Genomic DNA, 22,388 nt, shown 5'->3' on the forward strand with positions numbered 1-22,388 from the left:
CAGGACTGTTTATGAATGTTTTGAATGAAAATAAAATAAAACTTCAGGACTGCTTTGGCCAAGGCTATGACAACGGTGTGACCATTACGGGTAGAAACAGTGGCATCCAGGCAAGGATACTTGCGCTGAATCCAAGAGCTTTCTTCATGCCTTATGGCTGCCATTCCCTCAACCTAGTTGTGTCAGATGCAGCATCATCTTCTTTAAATTCAGTATCTTTCTTCGGAGTACTGCAAAGGATACACATCTTGTTTTCAGTATCAACTATCAGGTGGAAGATCTTCACAGACAATGTTACAAAACTGACTGTGAAGCCCGACTAAGTAACTCTCACTGGGAGAGCTGCATTGACAGCGTAAGGCCAGTGAGGTACCATGAGGTTTATAGTGCCCTGATGGAATTGGCACAGTCAAGTAAAGTTGAGGCAAGAATCTGACATGAGGCACAAAGCCTGGCAAACCAGATCACTGACTTCAAATTTCTGGTCTCAATTGTGGTTTGGCACGATATCCTGTTCCAACTAAACGTTGTTAGCAAGGCATTACAAACTCAGTCGATGGACATCGCGACATCTACTATTTTGATGAGAAGCTGCCTCGATTTCGTTGTGGCCTACAGAGACAACGGATTTGAAGATGCCATCACTGCTGCCAAAGAAATGGCAGAAAATTTAGGAGTTGAGCCTGTCTTCAAGGAAACTTGCATTCATTGGAAGAAGAGACAATTTGATTACGAGGGCAGAGATGAGGTGATGGGAGGCTCGGAAGAAAAATTCAAGAGGGAGTTTTTCTGCTCGCTTGTTGACACTGCTTGAGTGTCCATTGAAGAAAGGCTTAGACAAATGAAGCACGGCAGAAAGACCTGGGAGTTTTTGTATGACCTTAGTAAGCTGCCAGGTCAGGAAAACACTCTTAAGAATTGTACGGACCTTCACTGTACCCTGACACATGGGGAATGTTCGGATGTCAGTGATAAAGACCTCTGTGTCGAATTCGACATCTTTCACGTTTTGCCACACGGGAAGCACTCTCCACTCCATTCATGATGCAGAGCTGAAGGATGCTTTTCCTAACATGTGGATAGCTTTGAGGATTCTGATCACGCTGTCGGTCACAGTCGTGAGTGGTGAACGCAGCTTTTCAAAGCTCAGGCTCATTAAAACATATCTTCGATCAACGATGGCTGATGAGAGACTGACATAGCTTGCTATTTTATCACTTGAAAATACTGTTGGCCAGTCTTTGGATCTCTCTGACACAGTGCGTCAGTTGATGAGGGCAGAGGCAAGAAAAGTGATCTTTTGAACGAAAGGACTAGGGTTAACATTCTAAAGCCATCACTGACTGTAATACTGGTCCACCCAGTGTTGGTGCACAGTTCAATTTCTTGATGTTATTACATTCCAGTTATTCTTAAAATTAAAAAGTTTCTATAAGCTTAGAGGAAACTGTTTTTTTTTATTTGCTTATATATGGCATGAATAAATACAGATTTACAGATCCTAGCATGCAAATTTATAATATTATATGACAGGGATAAATCATGCATGCAAATCATGCATCAAAGTCGTGAAATGGGATATGAATGCGATAAAAAATAAGGTATTAAAAAGTTTAACAAATGGATGGTGGGGCGCCAAAGGTGCTCTTCGCCTGGGGTGCCATTTGGTCTAGGGCCAGCCCTGGTTTACACACTCTTCTCCCTTTGGCTTTTCCTTCTCCTTGGGGATTAAGCATGATGCCCCCTCAACATCCTTACAGTCCTTATGGCTCTTTGATTCTTGGCTTATTGTGTGTGGTGGCAGCCCTTGTTCCTAGAGCCTATTGTAGTTAGTCCGTATGTGAAAAACGCTAAGCACCCTGAGCACTAAGGAGAAGCCAACTATTGGGTTCATTTTCTCCAAAAGGCACATCTCCTCCTTCGGCTCCCCCATATTACGGCCTTTCACTCATGGGGAGAGGAGGAAGAAGTGGTGGAAGAACAGGGGTCTCCCAGTCCATCCTTTTCTTAACTCCATCCCCAGATAACAGGATGCCCATCTCCTGTTCCTTCACTCCTGGTGCCTTTAAGCCGTTCTAGGAGACGCGTCCTGCTTTTCTGAAGGGTTATTGGTCCCTGTGACTACAGTCCATGAGAAATCTCTTCTGTGTGTCTGTGGATTTTAAGGAAGAAAAGATTCTTGATCTGCTGATTATTGAAGGGCTTTGAACCTGAGTGAAAAGTGCTGCTCAGACCAGATGCTGTGTCCGCAGTGCTGAGTGGAGATCTGAATGCCACCCACTCGTTGTGGGTTTGAAGTGTTCTCTTGTCACCCTTTACGTGGGCAGCCCTTTAACGTTGCTGTGATGGGTGCTGTAGAAATCCCCGAGACACAAATTTCAGGTAGCTTCTGTTCTTGAATGTGTACCAATCCACGCTCATGCTGTAGGTAGCAGTGAAAAATACCCTGGTAATTTATTGATTAGGGAGCAGTAAATCCACCTTCTGACTGACAGTGTGCCGCACCTTTCTGAGGCACATATTCTAGCTCTCCCTAATGGAATGGTCACTGCAAACTCTGCTTTACCCTGGTCCCTTGGTGTAGGACAGGTCCGGCACTGCCATCTAAATTCCATTGTGGGGTGGGTAGGCTCTGTGAGGGGAGGCCGGTTACAATCCTTTTGATAACGAGTTTCAGGAAAGGCCTCCCTATGGTTTAACACTAATTAGATCATAAAAGATGGCAGTTTCTTTCCTGGCTGACCCCAGAGTTAATTCCTTGGGCATAATTTGAGAATGTCAGTAGCATCCAGCTCCTCCACCACACACAGACCTGCATGTTTGTAGTGTGCAAGCTGTTTGTTAGCTTCTGGAGAAATGAAGCCAGAGCCCACACACACACCCCGGCAGCTGAAGCCTGGAGCCCCTCCTCCCCAGCGGCTGAAGCCCAGAGCCTCAGTCTCCCTCCACCCTCTCCACACATCCCAGTGCACCCCGGAGTGGGAGGTCAGCTGGGAGCTTCTCTGTCATAGAATCATAGAATCTCAGGGTTGGAAGGGACCTCAGGAGGTCATCTAGTCCAACCCCCTGCTCAAAAGCAGGACCAACCCCAACTAAATCACCCTGTCCTGCACCCTGGGGCCATTTCCCAGCACGGGTCTACGTGAGCTGGCTGACATATGAAATTAAAGGTGAGGAAAGGCCTGAGTGGGCAAAGCCCATGGAAGGGCTGGTGCACACATTGTTCACTTGGGTGCTGGGCGGTGCTCTCCTTGCTGCTGTTCTGCGGCTGGAAAGTGCAGTTGTGAAGATGACGTGACCTGGAAAAGCCGCAGTGGCCATTTAGCCATCCACTGCAGGGAGGATGGAAGACAGAGGCCATTGTGCAGAGGACAAAGCGGGATTATTAAATAGCCTGTGACAGGCACTGGGGACTTGAATTGCCATCAAGATTTACAATCATTTCTAAGTTCCTCTTGGGCTGCTAGCTTCTCCTGGCTCCTTTCTGCCGCTGCCAGGGAACCTTCCAGCAACAACGGGAGCCACTGCCCCACCCCCGGGCACGGCCCAGTGAAATTAGTTACGTGTCACATGGGGGACAGCATCACCCAGGCTCTGCTGCTGCTGGCTGGTCGCCCGCATCCCGCCCTCACCTTCCTGGAGATGAGATGTCACTGCCACAGCACAGAACAACCTGGTTCCAACCCACTGAGACCAGCCCAGTCCACCCAGTGACAGCCCTGCGCCTTCCCCTCTTTCCATCCCCCCCACGGACACCCCCCCACACACACACTCCAATCCTGGCCCTCCCATGCCCACAGGCACTCCTTCCCCATCCAAGTGTGTTCTTTAAAAGCCTATTGCCGGGGTAGGGAGGAGGCAGGACTGGACGGACTGTCGTTGTGCTAGGCAGGTCAGCACGGGGCTGCTGCTGTCCGCAGGCTTTGATTGTTGTTGTTTTAGATCTGGCAGCATTTGTCCTGGAGTAGCTGCTGCGGTTTCTGAAGTAGCTTCTTGCTTTGCGTGTGTAGTGAGACTGCCTGGGCACACGCCATGTAACTGCAGCTCAAAAGACCAGTAGTTGAAGGACTGAGGAGGCTCCCAGGCCCTTGCATCTGTCTGGAGTGGCTCTGTTCTGTCTCTTGCCTCTGCAGATATGGCCCTGTGCATTGGCATTCAGTTACCATTCAAAAAGAACAGGAGGACTTGTGGCACCTTAGAGACTAACAAATTTATTTGAGCATAAGCTTTCGTGAGCTACAGCTCACTTCATCGGATGCATTCAGTGGTTACTCAGATAAATTTGTTAGTCTCTAAGATGCCAGAAGTACTCCTCTTCTTTTTGCGGATACAGACTAACACGGCTGCTACTCTGAAATTTATTAGAGCACAAGCTTCCGTGGGCTACAGCTCACTTCATCGGATACATAGAATGGAACATATAGTAAGAAGAAATATATATACAGATAAGTTGGAAGTTACCATACAAACTGTGAGAGGCTAATGAGTTAAGATGAGCTATTATCAGCAGGAGAAAAAAAACTTTTATAGTGATAATCAAGATGTACCATTTAGACAGTTGACAAGAAGGTGTGAGGATACTTAACATGGGGAAATAGATTCAATATGTGTATTGACCCAGCCACTCCCAGTCTCTATTCAAACCCAAGTTAATGGGATCTAGTTTGCATATTAATTCAAGCTCAGCAATTTCTCACTGGAGTCTGTTTTTGAAGCTTTTCTGTTGCAAAATTGCCACCTTTAAATCTGTTACTGAGTGGCCAGAGAGGCTGAAGTGCTCTCCTGCTGGTTTTTGAATGTTATGATTCCTGATGTCAGATTTGTGTCCATTTATTCTTTTAATATGTAAACTAGATCCCATTAACTTTGGTTTGAATAGAGACTGGGAGTGGCTGGGTCAATACACATATTGAATCTATTTCCCCATGTTAAGTATCCTCACACCTTCTCATCAACTGTCTAAATGGTCATCTTGATTATCACTACAAAAGCTTTTTTCTCCTGCTGATAATAGCTCATCTTAACTAATTAGCCTCTCACTGTTTGTATGGTAACTTCCAACTTATCTGTATATATGTATATATCTATATCACTATCTTACTATATGTTCCATTCTATGCATCCGATGAAGTGAGCTGTAGCCAACGAAAGCTTATGCTCTAATAAATTAGTTAGTCTCTAAGGTGCCACAAGTACTCCTTTTCTTTTTGCGGATACAGACTAACATGACTTCTACTCTGAAACCTGTCAAAGTTACCATACAGACCACGGAGCTGAGCGTACGTTCCTCCACCATGGCCTCATAACACCTAGGGCATGTTCTCCCCACTTTGCATCAACATCCCTAGACTAAGGGGGAACTCTGGCTTTTTTGTCTTTGTTTGGAGGAACTTTGTGTTCTCTCTGTGGAGACAGTTTCTGCTCCACACTTGCATTCTAGTTGCTGTCCCTCCATTGGTGGCACTTGGCTACATTGGATCACCCCATTGAGCATAGCAGTGAATCAGGACCATTAACAATACAGACTGTTCAGCCAAATGCTTCTGCTTTAGTGATTCTCCAGTGCTCAGCAAAGAGTCCAGTACCTGACTGGCTACACTATTTCTGGCAGAGCTCAGTCCCATATAGTGTTGTCCCCCTCTGCAGAGAGGTAGCAGGTGTTGGGGCCTTGCGGGTCGGCTCCCCAGTGGAGGAGAAAGCAGTGACATAGGGTCTGGGCAGACTGTACGTGTAACTCATTGTATTTACACACCTTCACCAGTCCTGGAACAGAGGTGGTCACACAGCACGCAGAGAACAGACTTCTCGGACCAAGAAAACTACCTCTCCTCAAACCAAAACGAAAACCAACACAGCAGGTCTTCCCAAGCCTTACATTTGCTTTTACACTAAGGCCATGTCTACACTGAGAGCGTGGTGTGTGATTCCCAGCCCGCGGACACACAATTGCACAAGCTCAGTATAGATAGCAGGGTAGTCACAGTAGCCCGGGTGGCAGTAGCTGTGCAATGGCTTAGTCATGCCAAGTAGATCCCCCCCGGGATTTGGGTGAGGTTGTACTCAGCACGGGTGAGGCATGCCCCTGCTGCTGCTGCCCGTATGACCGCAGCTACACTGCCATTTATATTCACGCCAGCTCTCACTGAGCTCGCAGGAGTATGTGTACGCAAGCTGGGAATCACTCCCCTAGCTCCTAGTGTGGACGTAGCCTGTTTAACTGCGCCCCCTGGTGGCACCTGTCATAACAGCATGTACTGCTGTGGCATCCAAACTGTGCTTACCCAGGGCTCACATTTGAAACTTGCCAGGAGTCTGAGGGGCAAACTAATTTTCATAAAATAGATCAGAGTGAAGCCACTGCCTTAACATGGGCCAGAGAACTTCCCGGAAATAATTCCTGCGTGAACCACAGCAGATCCTTTAGAGAAACATCCAAAATTGATTTTAAAGTTGCCAGTGATGAAGGATCCACCACAACCTTTCATAATTTGTCCCAACTGTTGATTACGCTCACTACTAAGAATGTACACCTTATTGCCCCGTCTAATTCTGTACTCTTAGTCCAGCCAGGCTTGGGGATGCTGAAGAACCGTGGCTGCAGTAACTATTCACAGAAATCTGACATTTCAATTGAGAGTCCTTGGAGAGCGACCGTCTTATTACTGCCCATCTGGGCCGTGCTTGAGTACAGCGGGGATCTGATTCTTGTCAGTCACTCCAAGCTGCTCCTGCAATACAATTGTAACTTCTACCAATATGAGATTGTTTGAAGAGTCTGCTTTAGGCAGCGGTGTGTGGTTTAATTCTTACTGACATCATGCTGTAGCATCCACGTACAGTAAAAGCTGTGTTATCCGGCACTTTACCAACCGGAAAGCTCTAGAAACTGGCATTTCTGATATTGCATAAAAGTCCGGTTGGCGCAGAGCCAGCAGGCTCCCTGCCTGGCTCCGTGTGGCTCCCCGGAAGCGGCGACGTGTCCCTGCTGCTCCTAGGTGAAGGAACAGCCACGGGGGCTCCGTGCACTGCCTCCAACCCACCTCAAGTGCTGGCTCCACGGTTCCCATTGTGAGAACTGCAGCCAATGGGAGCTGCAGGGGCAGCGCCTGTGGGTGGAGGCAACGTGCAGAGCTGCCTGGCTGTGCCTCCGCCTAAGAGCAGCAGGGACATGTTGCCACTTCCCAGGAGCCACCTGAGGTAGGTGCTGCCCAGATCCGGCACCCCGAAACCCCTCCTGCACCCCAACCCCCTGCCCCAAGCCACTTCCCTCCCAGAGTCTGCACCCCCCACCCCATCCCATGCCCCAACGCCCAGCCCTGAGTCCTCTCCCACAACCAAACTCCCACCCTCCGTATAACTCTTAATTCACTGGAATTTTTGACTAGCCAGCCCCCCTATTCCCCCAACATGCTAGATAACACAGCTGTTACTGTACTTTGGTGAGCTCAGCACTGATACTTTATCATTCGGTCAGGGAGGAGCAGACCGAAGCACTGTCAGGATTGGCCCCACTGTGCGAGGGGCACAAAGCCAACTCCAGGAGAGTCCCGACCCCCAAAAGTTCACTGAATACAGGATACCAGTGGGTGTAACCAACATTAGGCACAAATGCAGTCAGGAGGACAGGCACACAGTGACAGGGAAAGGGGCTGCGGGCATACAGTCCTTTGCGTTTTCATTGTATTTCAATAAACCAAAGCTATCAAAGTAAATAACTCACTTCTCTGACTCCTACAAAGCTGATGGTTGGGTTCTCAGCCAGTCCATGAGAATTAACAGTGCCTTAGAAACTAACAAAAATAAGGGGGAGAGGTAAAATGAATGATTTCATTAAAGGCAATTTGAAAGAGGAGCTCTAAGCCAGTGTCCAGCGATGGGTTCAATGCAGAAGGCACAGGGTAGAATTCTCTGGCCCAGGTTCTGCAGCACATCAGACTAGATTGTCACAATGGCCCCTTCTGGCTTTTAAATCTCCGACTCTCCGTCAGAGCTTTCATAGCACCTCTTGGGGCCCCGCTCTCATGGCCCTTCCTTTCCCTGTCCAGCGTGTCACTGGAATTGTCAGATTAACAGCGAACAAAGTGTCAAATTCCTAGAATCCCGCTAGTGACTAATCCAGGCGTCTCAGCCATATGGGGCTTGTAATATAGCATGTCTCTGTCAATACTGCATTCCTGTACAGGAGAAGCGAAGGGTGGAGGTGGGGAAAGGCTGGCCAGGTCACAGGCCAGGGTGGTGGGAGAGGGGCCATGGTGAGGGGGAAGGGTCAGGCCTGGGCGGGTTAGGGGCCATGATCGCAGGGGAGGATTGGGGGTGGCTGGGTTAGAGGCCATGGCAGTGGGGGAGGGCCAGGGCTGGCCTTTGTCCCAGCCCCCTGCCAGCCCGAGCAGCCTGCAACGCTCTGGGAGCCCTCCTCTCAAGCTGGGGGAAGGGGTCCTCCTCTCCCATGTGCTATGCAGCCTCGGCTCTAGCCTGAGAGCTGCAGCTGCCTGTTCACCACGTGCACCCCCTCCCCAGGAGGGGGGAATGGCTGTTGTGTCTGCAGAGTACCAGTTGCACCTGCCTAGCCTGCAGCTTCCCACTGCCCTTGTGGAACTGAACTCAGCCAATCCTCTCCATCCCTTCCGGGTAGCAGCATTGCACCAGCTCCCCTCTAGACAGAGGACCTTGAGAGGAGGGGCAGGCCTGACCCCCCAGCCACTCTGATACAGCCTGTCAGCTGAGCCCTGGGGCAGGTCAGTGGACACTTTGTAGACCTCTCCCCTAAACCCTTTGAAACATCCTCCCGAAGAGGAGCAGGCATCTGGGTCTGGGCTTGACCCGCCGTACCGCTGCCAGTGCCCCTTGAAAGGGAAGGTGTCCTCCATGGTGTTATTGGCAGTGCACGTACCACAATCTCCGAGCAGAGCCAGAGAAGGAGCCACAGTCTCATTCCCAACAAGAGCTGCAGCTCGCTATTGACCTCCCCCCCCCCCCCCGGCCCCAGTTAACGGGGGGTGAATTGAAATGCTGGATGCAGGTAGCAGGTAAGCTCCAGGGCTGAGCACCTCACAGGCCCACAGAGGTCTGGAAGCTGCTGTGGTGCTACTAAGTCCTTCCCAGAGGCAGCCTGCCCCTCTGGGGTGGGCTCCGGAGGAGACACACAGGCCATCTCAAGAACACCTGCGCCGGGGAGTGTCCCTGCTGCGGGGCGGTGCAGTGACGGTGCTGGAGCCCACTGCATAAAGAGCCTTTTGTTTTGCCAAGTTGTTAAGCCCCATTGACAATGGCAGCCCCCTCCGGCTCATGCACTTGGCACTGCCTCGGCCCGCACACTGGCCCTTTTCTCTTGGGCTGCATGTGGGCACTGAGCGGGGGGGTTTATTCCTTCCATAGCAAACTGATTGGCTGATCTCCTTGTCGTTGCTCCCTGCAGGCGTACGAGTGGGCGCTGGAGGGGATGCGACACCTAGCCTGCATCAGCATGGAGGACTGCAACTCCCCAGAGCACTGTGCAGCCGCGATCAAGTGTTTGGAAAGCTACAAGAGACAGCACCCGGAAATCAGCGATGCCAAATTCCAGGAGATGAAAGAGCTGGCCTGTGAGCTGAAGAGCGACAAAGGGCTGAAGCAGTGGAAATTTGCATGGTCCAAGTGCCAGGAGACAAAACTGGTCTTTGAGAAGAAGCTAGAAGCTGCCCTGAGAACACGAAGGTCTCTGCTCTCTGAGCGGAAGCCAGGTGAGGGGGAGCACTCCCGGTGTGGTGGTGAGAGCAGCAGGCTGTCTCACAGGAGGCACTCAGAGGGAGCCATCCCTGGGCTGCTTTCAGACAGGAATCACAGCGTGTCCCATTTCTACAGCAGGCCAAACCGTTCTCCTGGGTGGGCCAGGGAAAAAGCTCTCTCACTGTCCCTGAGCAGCTCCGGGGATGTCAGTGCTGGGGAAGAACTGACCTCCCAAGCTGCTCCCAACATGAGTCCCCACTTGAGCAGGGTTTCTCTTGGTACAGTGGCCTGCGAGGCTCCACGCGACATGCCCGAGGACAAGCCAAACCTGGAGAGTATTTTAGAAATTCTTGAGGCAAATTCATCCTGCTCCACCACGTCCGCCTCCAGGAGGCCACCATCCAAGAGGACGCTGAAAAAGGCCCAAAGCTTTGATCTTCCCTGCAGCGAGAGCCTGCGGTCCAGCTGCCAGAGGACTCTGAGCGAGCCGGCCAGGTATGGCAACACGGGAGTCTTCATTAAGGGGCTGGAAGTGAGCAGCACAGAGCTCGCGGACAGGACTCACACAGCATGGCAGCAAGCCGCTCACAGCTGGGCTGCACACTGCCTGCCAGAGGAGCAGAGGAGCTACAGCTCCACGCCAGAGGCCAAGAGCCGGGGCAGGTAGGTGACTTCTTCTCACGGCCCATGTGCAGGGGCCAGCCAGGCTGCGTGGGGATGGTTCTCCTGTCTGCTGAGGCAGGAAGCGGCACTCCTGCTTAATCTCAGGCACTGGCGAGTCCTGGGGTGGAGACAGGCCCCATGGGCTGAGGAGGCAGATTCAGAGAGGGCCAGAAGGGAAGCTCCAGCTTCCTAAAACACACAGCACTAGCAGCTGGGTCAGGGAGGAGTCGCCACCTTCCACCACACGCTCTACAGCGATGCCCCCTTTGAGGAAGGAGGAGAAAGTGTCTCTAATGGGGCAACGTCTAGGTTATTGGCATTAAAGGAAGATGACCTCTAGCCAGGCTGTGGGCCCTCTGCAATGAGGTGGATATTTATTTTATTTTGCAGTTACACAAGTGGTACATTAACGATGGGAGAACTGGGGCGCCCATTTCCTGGGGATAAAGAAACACCAGGAAGAAAAGCCTCTCCCCTGTAAGACACTGGGCTCTAGGCTCCCATTTTCAACAGGGTTGACCTATCCTCTTGCAGCCTTTCCCCCCAAGGGATGCCCAGAAGGAGAAGGAGGTTGTGTTTTAGCGTGGCCTTGAACTGGAAGGAGCACGCTCAAGGACCCAGCAGTCTGCAGAGAATGCTTGTCATGCCCGAAAACAATGGCACGGGTTCCACAAAGTGGAAGAGAGGCGAGGAAGGGGGCTGAGGATCCCAAAGTGGTTCGGATAATGTGACGTGCTGGAGTACAATCCAGACCAGTGGGGGGTTTGTGCCCCCCCCCGCCTTATAGCTTGGGGTGCCTTGCAATGCCTTACTGCTATAGCTCCCAACCTGGGCTGCTCACAAGCAGCCTGCCAGCATTCAGGTCACTCCCAGATGTGTCGGTGTGTAACTGCAGCCTGCCAGTCACACCCTGTCTCTCACCAGCCTTGGTTCTGCCGCAGGGTGACCCCAGCTCACTCCCAGTCCCGGACTTCCCCCCGGAAATGTACGTTCTGTACTGCCCAGCCCGCTCCTGGACAGTCCAGATATGTCAAATCCATTGTTCCTCTAAGGGAAGAATATATACTAGCTTGTTACCTTAGGTAGAGTTAACTTCAACACACTGGATTAGATAAAACAATAAAAAAACTTAACTTCTGAGGGGAAGATTCTAAGTAAAAGCAATGAGGTATAAAAGTCAGAAATGGTTACAAGAAAAAATAAAGTTAAAACTCTTCCTAGTGTCTAACTTAATAAACTACATTAGATTCAAGCAAAGTTTCTCACCACATGCTTCCAACAGCATTACTGACCAAACTCTTTGGGTCAGGACCCCTTCCCCAGAGTCCAGCAGGCTGCTTCCTTTGTCTTCGCAGGGACAGAGAATGAGATGGGCAGGGGGAGAGAAGGGGAGCCTTGGGGGTTTGCCCCTCCTTTTTGGAGCTGTTTAGTCCCTTGTTGAAAAGCATTTCCAGCTGAGAACCAGGAGACAGGCAGTCTACTGAACAAAGGAGACTCCATGCTGTTTCTTTGCTAAGATGCAGATCTTTCTGTCCCTGACCCCATTTTTTGTCAAAGACTGGCCATTTGGTAGGTAAACCCATTAGCTGTGTTGTCACCTGGCTGGAACGTCAGCTTGCCCTTTGTCTTTGAGAAACTGCTTTAACCACTCCCCAGACTTACCTGGGAAACACTCTCCAGTCAGCTGATTTCAGTTTATGTCCATAACTTTACATATAAAGTGGTTATATGCACTTTGCCACGATATTGCTGATCAGCAAGTTATGAGTTTTCAAATGACACCTCACAGGGCATGGCTTGTACAGAGATTATTACAGTAGCATGTAGGGTGTGAACACAGGGCTGTATTCCATCACTTGAGGGAGGGGGCTCAGGATCTGGGTCACCCCAAAGTGGTTCAGGGTGCCCTGGCCCACTGCCACCCCTGCCAAGTACGTGCAGCATGTCCTGCTACTGCAGCAGCCAAGGGCAAAGGGGAGGATCTTAGCTGCCTCTGGCAGAGTTGGCAGACCTCCTGTTCTGCCTGGCTCTCGGCTGGTAGGCTGTTCCCCTAAAGAGTGCTGAAGCTGAAGGGGGAATGTCCATGGGAAGCAGATGGAGCAATCCCAGAGTCCCTGCAGAGTGCTCAGAACAATTCTTTGGGGCTGTGGCCAGGCAAACAACTGACTATTTGATTCTGCGAGGCAATGCTGGAGCTGCTGCTGGTAAAGAGCCCCATCACTGTGCTTTGACTTCTGCTCTGAGACTTTCTGCAAAGGGACAGAGGAGGAAGTTGACCTTAGCCCAGGCTAGCGTGAAGATTTGACAGGTGTTCATGCGTGGGAGAATGTACTGGAGGCAGGGGGCTGTGCTCTGGCCCAGCTGATGTCCTCTGTATGTAAAGGGAGCTGAAACCTTCTCATAAGGAACACCTGAGGATCCCCCCGGCTGGCACACTCCGCTGTGTCGAGAGCCATTCTGGCGCCCAGTGGGTGTGAATCTGTCTGTAATGAGTGGCAGGGCTTGAAAATGGCTGCCCAGTGGAGACTTTCTCATCCAGCCTGACAAGGGGTGGAATCCAGACGTCTCCAGAGCTGTGCATGGCATGGGGAGCGCCTTTACCAGGAGCCTTCTGCCTCCCATCGTAAGCGCATAAGACCAGCCATACTGGGTCAGACCCAGACCAATGCTCTAGCTAGCCCAGTATCCTGTCTTCTGACAGTGGCCAATGCCAGATGCCCCAGAGGGAATGAACAGAACAGGTAATCAAAAAGTGATCCATCTCCTGTAGTCCCCTCCCAGCTTCTGGCAAACAGAGGCTGGGGACACTCAGCATATGGTTGCATCCCTGGCCATCTTGGCTAATGGCCAGTGATGGACCTGTCTGCCATGAACTTATCTAGTTGTTTTTTGAACCATGTTATTGTCTTGGCCTTCACAACATCCCCTAACAAGGAGTTCCACAGGTTGACTATGCGTTGTGTAAAGAAATATTTCCTTATATTTGTTTTAAACCTGCTGCCTGTTAATTTCATTGGGTGAGCCTTAGTTCTTGTGTTATGTGAAGGGGTAAATAACACTTCCCTATTCACTTTCTCCACACCAGTCATGATTTTATAGACCTCTATCATATCCCCCCTTAGTCGTCTCTTTTCCAAGACAAACAATCCCAGTCTTCTTAATCTCTCCTCACAGGGCAGCCGTTCCATACCCCTAATCATTTTTGTTGCCCTTTTCTGAACCTTTTCCAATTCCGATATATCTTTTTTGAAATGGGACGACCAGAACTGAACGCAGTATTCAAGATGTGGGCGTACCATGGATTTATATAGAGGCAATAGGATATTTTCTGTCTTATTATCTGTCCCTTTCTTAATGATTCCCAACATTCTGTTCACTTTTTTGGCTGCCGCTGCACATTGAGTGAATGTTTTCAGAGAACGCTCAACAATGACTCCAAGATCTCTTTCTTGAGTGGGAACAGCTAATTTAAATCCCATAATTTTTTAAGTATAGCTAGGATTATGTTTTCCAATGTGCATTACTTTGCATTTATCAACACTGAATTTCATCTGCCATTTTATTGACCAGTCACTCAGTTTTGTGAGATCCCTTTGTAACTCTTCACAGTCTGCTTTGGACTTAATTATCTTAAGTAATTTTATATTATCTGCAGATTTTGCCGCCTCACCATGTATACCACTTTTCCAGATCGTTTAATGAATATGTTGAGCAGCACAGGTCCCAGTACAGCTCCCTGGGGGGCCCCATTACTTACCTCTCTTCTGTCTGAAAACTGACCATTTAGTCCTCCCCTTTGTTTCCTGTCTTTTAACCAGTTACTGATCATTGAGAGGGCCTTCCCTCTTGTTCTATGACTGCTTACTTTGCTTAAGAGCCTTTGGTGAGGGACCTTGTCAAAGGCTTTCTGAAAGTCCAAGTACACTATACCCACTGAATCACCCTTGTTCACATGTTTGTTGACCTCTCAAAGAACTCTAATAGATTAGTGAGGTGTGATTTCCCTTACAAAAACCATGTTGACTCTTCCCCAACAAATCGTGTTCATCTGTGGGTCTGATAATCCAGGGGGAGGGGACTCCTCTCCACCCATCAACAGTGCCGCTCACCCCCCTGCTAAGGGAGGGTGTTCCTGGCTATGCCCTGCTCCCACTGTGGCTGCCTCTGGCTGGGGGGAAGAGAGCCCTTACCCCTGCAGCCACTTTGGCCCTTCCCAGCTGGCAGACAGGATTGCTGTTCTCCTCTGGGCCCTGCGGCTCCTCCTCCCAGCTAGAGGGAAGGGGCTCCAGGTCTCTCCTTTCTGTCTCCCTCCCTGTCACACAGCTAGGGAGAGGTGGGGGAGGTGATGCTGCAGGGGTGGCCACAGTGCAGGGAATAAAGTGAGGGGGAGGGGTGGGAGCTCTAGCTGAAATTCTCGCAGTCCGTTGTCTCACACCCACCTGAGCACCCAGCAGTCACTAGGTTGGGGTGGAGATGGAGCCATGAGAAGTCCGGAGGCACTGGGGTGCCAGAGAGGGAGAATGAGCCTTCGCCCTCTCAGCAGCCAGGGATGGGCATGGGCAGCGGTTGTAAGCGTTCTGCTAGGAATGCCCCTTCCCAGCTGCCAGGCTTCCCACTACACCATGGCCCTAGGCCGTGCTGAAGAACTGCTGCCAGCTCATCCTGCCTACCAGCCACTGATGCCACGTAGTCCTCTCTGGCGTAGGTGTCTGGTGTTTCACTAAGATGTGTCCAGCGGGAGAGGTAATGTCTGTTCCTTCAAACCCACGGCCGGACCTCTTCTTCGTATCAGCCACCCGCTCTTCTGAGAGCTCGGGGAAGAAACCCCACTATTCCTCACAGGTGGGGAGGGATAGCTCAGTGGTTTGAGCATTGGCCTGCTAAACCCAGGGTTGTGAGTTCAATCCTTGAGGGGGCCATTTAGGGGTCTGGGGCAAAAATTGGGGATTGGTCCTGCTCTGAGCAGGGGGTTGGACTAGATGACCTCTTGAGGTCCCTGCCAACCCTGAGATTCTATGATTCTATGGTGGTGCCCACCTGTCAGTGCCTGAGACACCCTGCTGGCCCCCAGCTCCCGTGGGTACCAGTAATGACTGGTGATGGTCCTGTCTCTACACCAGCAGGCTGCATGCACCCGGGCAACGTCACACCCCTTGCTAATGGCAGTAGTTGCTATTACCCATCTCACGCAGTGGGGCCCCAATGTAGTTGCATTTCACTTGTGATTGTGAGGAGATCTGCCAGGTTAGCAGGGACATGCAGCGCTCGCACAGCTAGCTCCACTTTGTCTGGGCTGGTGTGGAGTAAATCGGGATTACAGCTGGGTCCTCCCTCCGCTGAGCCCACCTGACCACTACGATTTTCCCTCCTCTGGAGCCAGCCACCATACAGGTAGCAGGCATGCCAGATTGCAAGAGGGATTGTCGGCAGGGGGCAAGCGTTCCCTCCTCCAGGGGCACAGATGCCCTGGGCACTGCGTAACTGGCCTGGTTTGGCCATGCAGGGCAGAGGCGTGGTGCAGAGGTCTGTAGAGGAGTTTCCTGTCAGGTTCTCTCCAGCCCAGCTGCAGGACAAGGCCAATGGAGCTGCCAGCATGCAGACCCTCCAGCTGAAGCCCAGCCCCAGAGAAGAGGCTGATGAGCAGCTTCCCTGCTGCCTGGGCGGGAGGGCTCGATGGCAGTCCCCGGTCCCCCGGCCTCTGTGCAGGAGCCCCTGTGCCAAGGGCAGTGGTCTGACCAGCAGGGCAAATCCCACGCTCCTCTCAGCCTGGGTGGATGGACTGGCATGGCTGTGTGCCCTTGGAACAGTGCTCTGCGTGCTGACTTGCCACGCAACAGCCTCATCTCTCCCCTACCCAGCATGGTCACTGCCATCGCCCAGCTGTCCCAGCACCAACCTGGCGAAGGCTGAGGGGATGTAGGCTGGAAGGAGGAACCAGCTGGGAGTATGACCCCTGTTGAGGGCATCGGTTGCAGGGTCCTGTTGGGCTTTTTGCTGCCTACCCACCCAGGTGCTGCTGTGAGAGAAAGGGGTGAGGGTGAAGCAGGCAGGAAGGAGTTAATTTCCCACTGAAAGTTAAATCAAATAGCAGAAGCTTCTCAGCTAAAAACCAACCTGCCAGAGAAGGGACCTGCCAACACCTCTGCCCCCTGCTGGCTACGCAGCACACAAGCCAAACCCCCAAGGCTGGGGCAGAGCCCTCTAATCACTTCATTTGCACCCACGCCCAGGCCTCAGATTGTTAGTATCTTTCTAGCCAAGAGATGCCGAGGTTTGAGCAGTGTTGTAGATGGTCACAGGAGGGACACGTAGACAGGCCCATCCCGCCCTGCTCGGGGCTGTGATGCCTGTGAGCAGGAAGCCATGGCTGCTGTCCCCCATGGTTCTCTGGGGCACTGTTCCCATGGAGGGGCCTTTGGGATCATTCTCCCCAAGAGCAGCTTTCCATGGTCCTTGTGACACCCTCCGGCACCCTGGGGCCCTGAGGACTTTCGTTTGTCTTTCTAGTCACTTCACTGTGACAGCCATCTGTCCTGGGCCAGCCCAACGGTGCTGCCCATGGCAAGGTAGGCCGCCTGTATGCAAGGGGAGCGGGGAGTAGCTTTCTCACAGAGGTGATGGGGGTGTAGCAGGAAAGGCTGTTAGATGGCTGTACTCCCTCCAACACCCATACATGCATGTATATTATCCTGCATTTTCTTACCCCCTCTGTTAGTTTCTTTGCTTGGCCCCTCTTTATGCAGGTTACACTTACACTGATGTAGGCCAGTTACCAGCCTGGCATGTACTCGGAGAGCCACACTTTCACCCTGTCCTTCCCGGTTATCAGGGCAGGAAACAGAATGTTGTCAAATGAAAGCCGAGATTCTGATGCCGCCCCGGATTGAGGAGCCGAGCCCAAGGCACCCATGTGCCTGCAGAACCTGTCCCGGAGCCAGCCCTGCCAGTCTCCCCTTCCCGACTGAGATTTTCTTCCTCTGCAGCAAACTGCGGCACATCATAGACGAGATGGTGACCACGGAGCGGGAGTACGTGAGGTCTCTGTGTTACACCATCGAGAGCTACTTCCCCGAGATGGAGCGCTTGGACCTGCCCCAGGACCTGAGAGGGAAGCGCAGTGTCATTTTCGGGAACCTGGAGAAGCTCTACGACTTCCACAGCCAGTACTTCCTGCGGGAACTGGAGAGCTGCTGCAACCACCCGCTGCGCGTCAGCCACGGCTTCCTCAGACACGTAAGGCAACTGCATCCATCTGGCTGTCCTGCTCCGCCGCTGGGCTGGGCCGTGAAAGGTGGCATTGTCTGAGCAGTCTGATTGCTGGAACCCTCTGCTCAGACCAGGGGTTACTGCAGAGCCTGTCCCTGGGGGGTCAGCCCCGGAGCCGGCCCAGGTTGGACCAGGACACTGAGCTCCAGAGTAATGCATTCGGAGAAACCCAGGTTCCTGTTACAAGACACTCCGAAGCCCAGCTGAGCTTGCGGAGCTCGGGGTGGGAAAAGGATTTGCTGCTCTGGAAGTTGTCGTCTCTTGTTAACACAGTTAGTGGCTAGAGCCTGCTCCCAGGTGTGCAGGGTTCTCTCTCTAGCAGACGCATGGTCTGATGATTATACAGGGAATGAGCAGCGCACATGCATGCAGCCAAGTCCGAGGTGCCAGGCCCAGTACAATACGGTCCCCAAGGCACGGCACAGCTGCCCCAGTGCAGGGGCTGGGAAGTGGGGAGGAGCTGCAGTCTGGGGAAGCTTTGGCAAGGTGAGTTGTGGTGCCTTCAATAAAGGCAAGGCCCTGGGACCGGCAGAGCCGTGCATGGGACCCCATACCCGAGGGAACAACTAGAACTGCCCTGGGCTGATTTTCTAGGCTCTGCTGTGTGCTCACTACTTACGCTTCCCTTTTAGCACTTCTCTCCACAGCATTTTCTGTTAGTTTAATGAACATCTCTTCCCCATCGCCAAGGTCACTGCATACACACAGCCCCTGGTGTTCCCCAGGATGCCTGAACCGGGGGTGATGGCTGGGCTCAGGCCCCCAGACCACAGGCTTCCCAAGGCTTGTTGCCTGGCTCCCGCAGCATGAGAGGGAATAGCGAGCTTTGTGCACTAGCCTGCCCTGAAAGCTCATCTGGGGCCAGAGGGCAGTGTAGAGAACACCTCCTGGCTACCCATAGTCACTCTGCTCCACCAGCCAGGATTCCCTTGGAGGCCAGGGCCCCGGAGCACAGTGAGGACAATCTAGCCCTGGGGAACGTAATGCGGACATAGCCATGTGACTCTCTCATCAGTTCTGCTGAGAACTCCAGTATGGCTGTGCTGGGTTTATTGATGTCACACCCACCGTCCCAGCACAAGCAACGGGAGAAGCAGATGTGTTTGCCCCTTCCTGCTCAGACCTAGGCCTGGTTCTGCTCCCAGTTCACCAGCAAAACCACCTCCAGGCAACAAATCCTCAGGGCTTGTGAGTGAAGGCAGCCAGCATGCAGCAGGCAGCTTGCGCTCAAGGCAGCTCCGCCGATACCAGGGAAGAGCAGATGCTGTGTTTTTCTCCCATTTTTCCTGGCTGTTAAGGGACATTTCCCGGGCAAGAGGATCTTTGCTCTTCAGAGTCCATCAGTCCGTGGCTTATCCTCCGTCTGTGGCGTCAGATGGGGAAGGAATTGCAGGAGCAGGTGGTCTCTAAGGGTACGTCTACACTGCAATTAGACACCGTGGCTGGCCTGTGCCAGCTGACTCAGGCTTCCGGGCTCAGGTTGTGGGGCTGTTTAATGGCGGTATTGACTTCCAGGCTCGGGCTGGAGCCTGGGCTCTAGGACCCTGCGAGGTGGGAGGGTCCCAAAGCTCAGGCTGCAGCCCGAGACCGGAAGTCAAAACTAAAATTAAACGGCCCCTTAGCCCAGGCCCCGGGAGCCCAAGTCAGCTGGCAAAGGCCAGCTGTGGGTTTTTAATTGCAGTGTAGATACACCGTAAGTCCAAAGATCCTCGACTCTTTAATAGCGAAGCACAATGCGGGAGAGGTGCTGGGAGCATTGTCTCTAAAGCAGAGTTATTCCAGGACAGCCTGTTTCCCTCTCCACCAGGCCTGTAACGCTGGCTGCAGTGTCTCTTTACAGCCCTGTTCAGCGGTCGCTGTAAGGGCCTGCAGGCCATACGGCCCACAGGGACTCCTAGGCAAGGGGCAGAAGGAAGATTTTGCGGAGGAACCAGCAAACAACCCTGTCTTCCATAATGATGACATGGAGTTGAAGGAGTTACCCATGGCTCCTGGGGAGGTCCCAGGAATCCATAAGGAGAGTCCTCCTCCCCAGTTCCCATGTGCACAGGCCCAGCGTAGCCAGTTAAAGTCCAGGGCCCTGGGGCAGTTGGTTTGGAGACTCTCTGCAGCAATCCTCTGTAAAGGAAACGGGGTCACTTGACAACAAGGCCTTGCATTAACTCGGGGGACAGCCGCAGTTCCGGAGTGTGAAGGTGTCCTTCAGGGGTGTTTGTTTCTGTTGCAGAAGGATCAGTTTGGGATGTATGCATTATACAGCAAAAACAAACCCAAATCCGACTCGCTGCTGGCCAGCCATGGGAACACGTTCTTTAAGGTAAATCCCCTGTGCCCCGAGCCCGGATCAGAGCTCTGTGGTTCCCACTAGGGTTGGGATTGGGTCCCTCCCTTGTCTGCTTACAGAAACCTAGCCCCTGTTCAGGACACAGGGTGCTGTCTCTGTGCTGGGCTGGGGAAGATGGGCTCTGCTGGGTGCAGGGAACAGTCTCCTGCAATTGCCTGGGTGTCACAGTGTGAGGAGCGGAGTGGGAAGGGGGCTGGAATGCAGAGTTGCTCAGTGGCTGCTCTGCAGAGTACTCTGCCTTGGAAAGGGGCCCTGCAAACAACTGCTTCCTCCTTATTAATTCCTCTGCACGTCCGAGCTTGCTCCGTTCCTTCTCATAGCCTACAGAACCCTAGTGAGCAGTAGGCTCCAGTGGAGAGTGTTTGGCAAACTCAGCGAGCCATTAGTCCCAGGCCCTTGGGCTTGCGGCAGCGGAGGTCTTGCCACTCCCCAGGAATAGCTGCTGGGGACAGGCGGCTGCTCACCCATCCCTCTGCTGATCAGTTTTCTCTGGGGTCTCAGTTCAAGCAGGTGCAACTGGGGGATAAAATGGATCTTGCCTCCTACCTGCTGAAACCCATCCAGCGCATGAGTAAATACGCCCTGCTGCTGAAGGACCTGATCAAGGAGTGCGGCGAGGCCCAGGAGCAGGAGCTGGGCTACCTCCGAGCAGCAGAGGAGATGGTGAAATTCCAGCTTCGGCACGGCAACGACCTGCTAGCCATGGACGCCATCCGAGATTGTGATGTACGTAGAGGAGCAGCGCATTCTCTCCCTCCCTGGACGGCGGGTTCATCTGCCCTCCACACATACACCCAGCCTCCGGCTGGCGCTGGGATTTGCCCCATAGCACTCAATGGGCGATCGGATCCCAAAGCTCACCTGGGACTTGCTGAGGACATGGCCTTGGGAGGAGGTGCTGAGCCCCCGAGGCTGCGGGCACAGACTCCATCAGTTCAGCCATTGCTGCGAAGTGGGACTCTCCCGTTGGCACAGGCGTTCCACCTCCCCAAGTGACGGCAGCAAGGGCCATGGAAGAATTCTTCCGTCAACCTAGCGCTCTTCACATGGGGACTTAGGTCGGCTTAACTGCGTCGCTCAGGGGTGACACCGACCTCATTTTCTAGTGTAGACCAGGCCTGAGCTGTATCGAGCTCCTGGCTGAGCGCAAGGGGTGGCTTGTGTCCTGTGATGCCGACCCTGCTCACTGGCCAGTGGAGCGTAGCCCAGGCTGAGCTGTCTGATCTTCCCTGGCCGGGTGGGGAGAGGTGCCGACTGCTACCCACAGAACCACCTGTCCAGGATTTCCCCTCCCAAAGCTTGGCTCTGAGCTCAGCCTCTCTTCCTCGCAGGAGTGCTGGGTGCAGAGATGGACACGGCTTGTGGTGCCATGGGGTGGTTCCAGCTAGCGGGGGTCAGCATTACTATTCGCAGGGTTTGCTGGGCTCCGCCCCGCTCTCCAGTGACTTAGTAGCAAACAGAGTCCCAGGGTCTGTGCCCCAGCCTGTAACCAGTCTCCTGGGGGTGCCCCTGTAGTGGGCCTGGCCCCAAGGTTTCACACCGTTCCACCGGGGCAGGCCTGTGACCTCGAAGACTCTGAGACTGGGCAGTCGGCACCAGTGACCCCGTCTCTCTCCGTGGCTCCCTGCACCAAATCCAGCCCAGCCAGACTCCTGCAGGAGGCCTGTGCTGTCCCCTGTCAGGGCGCAGTGCTCTCAGTGAGTATTCACAGTGACACAGGCAACCTCTCCAAACCATGGTACCATCGACTGGTCACCTGGCTGCAGAATCTGAACACACTGGGTTTAGCTCAGAGAGGCAGAAGTTAAGCCATGGTCCACCCTGGCTAAGCCAGCACCATGATGGACCAGTCAACCTGTGATGGACTCATCTCTGACTCTCTCCCATCACCTGTTTGTCTCCCCAAGTTCACACTCCTGAGTCCCCACAAAAAGCCCCTTTCTTTCAGTCACCTGACACCCTGTTCTCCACCTCAGTTCCCAAATCCCACCTGCTGGGGTGTCCTGCTCTTAGATGTTGATCGTTCGGACCTTGGGCCGTCTCTTTGTCTCACTGGATCCTGTGTTGATTTGGGTTGGTTTGAGCCAGTTCTTTAATGACTCTGTTTTCCCTCCCAGACAGTGAGGTGACACTCACACCTCCTGTGCTGTTCCAGGATCAGTGTTAACCCCTTTACACCCGCTGGGTAGCAATGCACCATGCGGAGGGAAACTGAGGCATGCCCTCGAAGTCATACAAATATTACAGAATATTCTCACTTCTTCACACATTCCCCCTCGATAAGAAAGAGAACAGGCCCTGGCTGGTACCTCCAGACTTGCCATGCACGTGTCTGGCAGCCCTGACTCTTGCAGGGGGACATTCACCCAAGCAGAGGGCCAGCCAGGCCTTGGTATTGCTTATACCCCAC

The 22,388-nt window shown here is 52.7% G+C and overlaps 1 protein-coding gene across 2 annotated transcripts in view; it reads left to right on the top strand.

Annotated features, from left to right (window-relative positions):
* Positions 1-22,388, top strand: part of PLEKHG4 (pleckstrin homology and RhoGEF domain containing G4) — a 169,223-nt gene that overhangs the window by 136,462 nt on the left and 10,373 nt on the right. The window contains exons 14-18 of one of the 2 annotated variants that reach the window (XM_048816462.2): positions 9,416-9,719; positions 9,990-10,368; positions 17,352-17,601; positions 19,862-19,951; positions 20,480-20,704. In XM_048816462.2, coding sequence (XP_048672419.2) covers positions 9,416-9,719; positions 9,990-10,368; positions 17,352-17,601; positions 19,862-19,951; positions 20,480-20,704 — 1,248 coding nt within the window. Of the gene's footprint in view, positions 1-9,415; positions 10,369-17,351; positions 17,602-19,861; positions 19,952-20,479; positions 20,705-22,388 lie in introns of both variants that reach the window. The other variant, XM_048816460.2, reaches the window with a different exon arrangement.

The sequence above is a fragment of the Caretta caretta genome, chromosome 12 (genome assembly GCF_965140235.1).
Source record: "Caretta caretta isolate rCarCar2 chromosome 12, rCarCar1.hap1, whole genome shotgun sequence".
Classification (NCBI taxonomy): Eukaryota; Metazoa; Chordata; order Testudines; family Cheloniidae; genus Caretta; species Caretta caretta.